The sequence below is a fragment of the Orycteropus afer genome, unplaced genomic scaffold (assembly GCF_000298275.1).
Source record: "Orycteropus afer afer isolate SDZICR_OR568_19922 unplaced genomic scaffold, OryAfe1.0 scaffold00009, whole genome shotgun sequence".
Classification (NCBI taxonomy): Eukaryota; Metazoa; Chordata; class Mammalia; order Tubulidentata; family Orycteropodidae; genus Orycteropus; species Orycteropus afer.
This window is the reverse complement of record NW_006921596.1, coordinates 18,950,985-18,957,777: the sequence shown is the minus strand read 5'-3', so window position 1 is coordinate 18,957,777 and position 6,793 is coordinate 18,950,985. Positions and strand designations below refer to the sequence as shown.

The 6,793-nt window shown below is 49.1% G+C and overlaps 1 protein-coding gene across 1 annotated transcript in view; it reads left to right on the top strand.

Moving 5' to 3' along the window:
- Nucleotides 1-6,023: 6,023 nt before the first annotated feature.
- Nucleotides 6,024-6,793, top strand: part of LOC103202525 (plasmolipin) — a 28,086-nt gene continuing 27,316 nt past the window's right edge. Inside the window, exon 1 of the mRNA XM_007947429.2 lies at nucleotides 6,024-6,158. Within this exon, the coding sequence (XP_007945620.1) occupies nucleotides 6,024-6,158 (135 nt within the window). The remainder of the gene's footprint in view (nucleotides 6,159-6,793) is intronic.

Here is a 6,793-nt window from a genome sequence, read left to right as displayed (position 1 = left end):
AGGGAAATGGTAAGCGCAGGGAGGAAGTGGGAGGAGTGCTATTACACGATGGGGAATTACAGTAAACGTCACAAAACAGAATGTGCATGAATTGTTGAATGGAAAACCAATTTGCTCTGTAAACTTTCACTCAAATCACAATGGAGAACTGCCAGAAATTTAAGCTGCATTTAGAAGAAGACGTGGAATGAAGGATATCATTGCTGATGTTAGATGAACCTTGAGTGAAAGATGTTTACCTGTGTTTTATTGACTATGCAAAGGCCTTTGAGTGTGTGGATCATAACAAATTATGGATAATATTGTGAAGAATGGGAATTCCAGAACACTTAATTATGCTCATGAAGAACCTATACATAGACCAAGAGGTAATCATTTGAATAGAACAAAGGGATACTGCATGGTTAAAATCGGGAAAGGTGTGCATCAGGGCTACCTCCTTTCACCACACTTATTCAATCTGTATGCTGAGCAAATAAGCCAAGAAACTGGACTATATGAAGAAGAACATGATATCAGGACTGGAGAAAGACTCATTAATAGCCCATGATATGCAGATGACACAGCCTTGCTTTCCGAAAGTTAAGAGAACTTGAAACACTTACTGATGAAGATGCAAGTATGGGTTAAATATTAACATAAAGACAACAAAAATCCTCACAACTGGCCCAATAAGCAGCATCATGATAAACAGAGAAAATATTGAAGCTGTCAAAGATTTCACTTTACTTGGATCCATAATCAATGCCCATGGAAGTAACAGTCAAGAAATCAAATGACATATTGGGTTGCCATAGAGACAGTTTCAACTCATAGCGACCCTATGTACAACACTGCCCAATCCTGTGACATCTTCACAATCATTGCTATGTTTGAGCCCATGGTTGCAACAACCGTGTTATTCATCTCATTTGGGGTCTTCCTCTTTTTCACTGACCCTCTACTTTACTAGACATGATATCTGTCCTTCTTCAGGGACTGGTTCCTCCTGATAATTATCCAATGTGGTGGAGTAGTGCCTAAGGCACTTGACTGCTAACCAAAAGGCTGGCAGTTCAAACCCATCAGCCACTCTGTGGAAGGAAGCCTGGGCAATCTACTTCTGTAAAGATTTACCACCTCAGAAACCTGAAGGGGGTTTCTATGAGTGCAAATTGACTCGGTGGCAGTGAGTTAGGTTTGGTTTTGGTGTGTAAGACAAAGTCTCGTCATCCTCGCCTCTGAGTAGCATCTGGCTGTACATCTTCCAGGACAGATTTGTTTGTTCTTCTGGCAGTCCATGTATATCTAGTATTCTTCACCACCATCATTCAAATGCATCAAGTCTTCCGTCTTCCTGACTCATTGTCCAGCTTTACATGCAAATGAGACAATTGAAAATATCATGGTTTGAGTCAGGTGCACCTTAGTTTTCAAAGTTTACACTTTAAAAATGTCTTTTGCGGCAGATTTGCCCATTGTAATACATCATTTGATTTCTTGGCTGCTGTTTGCACGGGCATTGATTGTGGATCCAAGTAAAATGAAATCCTTGACAATCTGAGTATTTTCTCTGTTTATCGTGATGAAGCTTATTAGTCCCGTTGGGATTTTTTTTTTCTCTCTCTTTTTTCCATTGTGAGGATTTTTGTTGTCTTTATGGTGAGGTGTAACCCATATTTTGATCTTCTTTAGTAAGTGCCTAAAGTCCTCTTCACTTTCAGCAAGTGAAAAATGATATATCGCTTTGGGTAAATCTGCTGCGAAAGACCTCTTTAAAATGTTAAAAAGCCAAGATGTCCCTTTGAGGACAAGTGTGCCTAATCCAAGCCATGGTATTTTTAATGACCTCATAGGCATGGGAAAGCTGGAGAATGAATAAGGAGTACAGAAGAAGAATTGACGCTTTTGAATTATGGTGTTGGTGAAGAATATAGAATACGCTGTGGACTGCCAGATGAATGAGCAAATCTGTCTTGGAAGAGTGTAGCCAGAATTTTCCTTAGAAGTGAGGATGGCAAGACTTCATCTTACATACTTGAGGCAGGAGGGAGAGACCCTAGAGAAGGACATTGTGCTCGAGGCGACCCTCACGGAGACGGAGTGACTACACAGTGGCTGCGTAATGGGCTCAAACAGAGCAATGATTGTGAGGCTGACACAGGACTGGGCAGGGTTTCACTCTGTTGTCCACAGGGTCACTGTGAGTCAGAGCCAATATCTAAAATGTCCATCTCCCAAATCAAGTATTAGCTCCCTGAGGGTAGGGCCCTGTCTGTTGCTCATGGCTCTTTCTCTAGTGCATGGAACACCCAAGTGTTCACCAAACATTTGCTCCGTGCCTGGACTTCCATTCTCTCCGGCATGTCTGGCTTCTACTTTGCCAAACACAGAGTAGGGATTGTGGAATTGACAAGAACTGAGATCAGACCTCTGCTTCGGGTGAACTGTGGCAGATGGCCTGCCCAGATGCCACAGTCGCCGCCGCCCCCCCCCCCCCCCCGTGCCCAAGCATCTAGGGTTTTCCATGTCAGTGGAGACTCTGGGTGGGCGACCGGTTCCAGCCTGGGGACAGGTTCCTGGTTCCTTGCCACTTTTTCTAACTGGGGGCGAGTGAAGTTGGTTTGGAAAAAAATGTTGAAGTCAAAAACAGTGCAGTGATTCAGTCTTGCTTTCTGCCATTTGAAAGGAATGAAAGTGGGATTAACCAAAAAAAAAAAAAAAAATCAAAACCAAAGCCAAAATACAAAACAAAACAAAAAAGACAAAAAAACACCACCCCACTGTCTTAGAATCTGCCTCAGAAACAGTTATCTTATTGTTTTCTGTATCATAATAAAATCAAGAGCCCACAAGGGGTTTGCGCTGTACTTGGATTCACTCCGTTGGCAGAGGCTGGTTTCTGGGTAATGATTTTACAGCTACAAAGTTGCACTCCCCATTTCTAGAGCACCTATTGTGTATGTCTGGAGGGGGTATGGATGGAGGGGGGAAGGGTGTTCAGGTGCATGGAGGGAAGGGGCTGAACATACAGTTGAGTGGGCAAAGGGTTAAATCAGCACCAATGCATGAAATTTTCAAAGCACCATGGATCTTGTCCTTCCCCTGTTAAAACCCTCCAGGCCTTAGAATACAATGTTAAGCACCTGTCATGGATTGAATTGCCCCCCCCCCCCAAATATGTGTCAACTTGGCTAGACCATGCTTCTCAATATTGTGTGGTTTTCCTCATGTTGTGACCTGGTGTAAGTATCCTCTATTTTGTGATGTGTTGTAAATCTTAACCTTTATATGTTAATGGAGCAGCATTAGGGTGAGTTGTATCTTGAGTTACAGCCTTATCACAAATATAGTAGCTTAAAGCAACACATATGTATTCTCTATCTCACAAGAGATGAAAGGGAAGAGAAATAAGCAGTGAGGAGGGACCTCACTGCTACCAAGAGAGAAGAGTGGGAGCAGAGCATGCCCTTCGGACCTGTGGTCCCTGTGCTGGGAACCTCCTAGACCCAGGGGAACGAATGCCAACACACACAGAGGTCTGTAAGGAACCAGAAGCCGAATCTGAAGAGAAGAGGACTTCCCCCAGCTGATGGAGGAAGCCTTCCCCAGAGCTGGCGCCCTGAATTCGGACTTCTAGTCTCCTAAACTGTGAGAAAATAAATTTTTGTTTGTTAAAGCCACCCACTTGTGGTATTTCTGTTATAGTAGCATGAGAGAACTAAGACTACCCTGTCTAGCACTGTGTTGTTGTTAGATGCAATCTAGTGACCCCATGTGCCAGACTAGAAACCATAGGGTTTCCTAGGCTGTAACCTTTAAGGGAGCAGATCATCAGGTCTTTTCATCCAATTGCCACTGGTGGATTGGAACCACCAACCTTTGGTTAGCAGCCAAGGGGTTAACCATTGAGTCACTAGCACTAGGGCTCCTTTTCCAGCATTATAGGGACTGAACAATGGCCACCCAAAGATATCAGATCCTAATGCCTATAATCTGTCAATTTTACCTCATAAGGAAAAGGGGTCCAGATATGCTTAAATTAAGGATTTTGCCATAGGAAGACTATCTTGTGTTACCTAAAAAAAACCCAAAAAAACAAAAAACAAACTCACTGCCGCCGAGTCGATTTCTACTCATAGGGACCCCTCTCTCTGGGTTTCCAAAGCAGTATCTGTATGGAAATAGATTGCCCCATCTTCCTTCTGAGGAATGGCTGGCAGGTTACCTAAGTGGGCCCTAAATCCAAATGCAAGTGTTTTTATAACAGAGGCAGAGGGAGATTTGATACACAGAAAAGCAGACGATGTGACCATAAAGGAAGAGATTGGAGTGATGCGGCCACCAGGCAATTTGTGCCGGTAGCCACCAGAAGCAGGAAGAAGCAAGAAACAGACTCTCTCCTGGAGCCTGTGGAGGGAGCATGACCCTGCTGAGAGTGTGGTTTCCTCTCAGTGAAATAGATGTTGGATTTCTGGCTCTGGTGGCATAGTGCCTAAGACACTTGACTGCTAAGCAGAAGGCTGGCGGTTCAAACCCACCAGCCACTCCTTGGAAGGAAGATTGGGCAATCTACTTCCATAGTGATATTGCCTCAGAAACCCAAGGAAGGGTCACTATGAGTCGGATCCAATTCAACGGCAGTGAGTAGTTTTTGTTAACTGTCATCCCCACTGGAAAGTGGGATTCGAAAGGCCTTTCTGGCTTGTACTCTGCTGTACCTACAGGGCCCAGATAAGCCCTGATATAGGTGGTCAGCAAACATTGGCTGATGAATAAACAAATTATCTGTGCAAGGCAAGGTGCTGTGAGCAATGGTCAGCGTGTGTGTCCCTCCATGCACGTGAGTTTTAGGGTACAGGTGGAAAAATGAAGCCCCAACATCATCTCCCACTCCCTTGTGAGTGTCCCCCACTACCGGGTGCCAGGGCCGGTCTTGGGAACTGTCCGTGCACTATCTCATGCGTTCCTCCCAACCGCTCTGGGGCACAGTGCCAAAGGCACTGGACTATTAACCAGAAGGTTGGTGGTTAAAATCCAACAGATGCTCCACGGAAGGAAGAAAGGGCAAATCTACTTCCGTAAAGTTCTCTTGTTGTTGTTATGTGCCTTGATAGCGACCCCTCCTTGGGTTTCCAAGGCGGTATCACTACGTAAGTAGATTGCCCATCCTGCCTTCGGAGGAGTGGCTGGTGGGTTTGAACCGTCAGCCTTCTGGTTAGCGGTCAGATGCCTTAGGCGCTACACTACCAGAGCTCCATAAAGTTTACCGCCTTGGAAACCCAATGGAGGTCGCCATGAGTTGGAAAAGGCTAGATGGCAGTGGGTTTTGTTTTGGGTAACAGCTCTGTGAGGTGAGGTTCCTTCATAAGCCTATTTTACAGACGAGGAAACCGAGGCTCTCCCTCTTCTAAGTGACTGCTCTGTATGTTCGGAAGCAAAAACCACGTTAAGCCACAAAAGGACCGGCCCCTCTGCGCACTCCCAGTTATGCACGCTCCCTCTACCCGGTGCTCCGCCTCGCAGGGGGCTCTGTATGAACAGCTGGACAGGGATGCTGATCCCATTGTACAGAGAGTCCCGCAGAGGCGCAGGGGTTTGTCCAAGGGACCTCTGCTGGCAGCTGTTAGCTCCAGTCCATCCGCGGGACAGCTAGGCTGCGGGCCAGGAGCACGTAGGGCAGCGGTCAAGGGCGCAGCAAGTGCAGGGAAATCCCCAGGTGGCAGCTTTCCCCAGAGGAGACACGCGTGGCTCTTTCGAAGGAGACCCTGGCCTCAGTTTGTCCTTTTGTGATGTGATTGTGGCTGCGCATGAATGCGTCAAGGTCGGCGGCGAGCTAAGGGTTAAAGGGGCGGGTCTTGCGGAGGGGCGGGGCCGGGGCTTCGGGCCGCACCTGGCGACTGTCCCCTTCGGGTCTCGACGTCGCGCGTAGAGCCTGGAGCTGCGGCGGGAGCGGGAGTCCCCGGGGAGGAGCGGCTCGGAGCCGGCACCCACCGCGGGACGGGCGGTGGCTGAAGCAGCCTCGCAAGGCCAGCAGAGCCGCCATGGCCGAGTTCCCGTCAAAAGTGAGCACGCGGACAAGCAGCCCGGCGCAGGGGGCCGGCGCCTCCGCCTCGGCGCTGCGTCCGGACCTGGGCTTCGTGCGCTCCAACATCGGTGCTCTCATGCTGCTGCAGCTGGTGAGGGCGCGCGCCGGGCCGCGGGCCGGGGTGGGGGTTGCGTCCGGGCTAAGACAGGGTTGGGAGTCTGGGGGCTCCGGGGCTGCGCGCCTTGTCGCGGCTCACACGCGCCACGACGTGCCGTAACTCCCAGGCACCCTCTCAGCCGGAGATGCTCTAGTGCAATCCTTGCGAACACGCACCGTGCCCCACGGACACAGTGCCTGCTTTCCAACGCCCCATCATTGTCCCCATCCACCACCACCAGCGTGGGCACGAGGGCCCCCAGTACAGTCACTGCGCACAACGCGCGCACACTCTGCCAGGAAAATGCCCTTCACCTACCTCTCTGGGAGTCCCGGCTCCAGGCAAAGTCCGCTCTCGCACCACCTTCGGCTGTACTCCTAGCGGTTCCACATGGCTGCCCTGAAAGACACTCCCCAGAACACTTCCCGCTTAATCGAGGGGGTACATCCGTTCCCACAACACATACACAGGCACGGCCCTGTGGGTGCCTGTCTGGGAGCCAGGTCGTTCAGGCTCTCACTAGGTGACCGCGGGTTTCAGCTGGTTGGGCCGGCCCCGCTCGGCGGAGATAACACACTCGGGGCGGGGCTGGAGGCAGGTTTGTGTGAAGCCAGAGCACGACTCCTGCC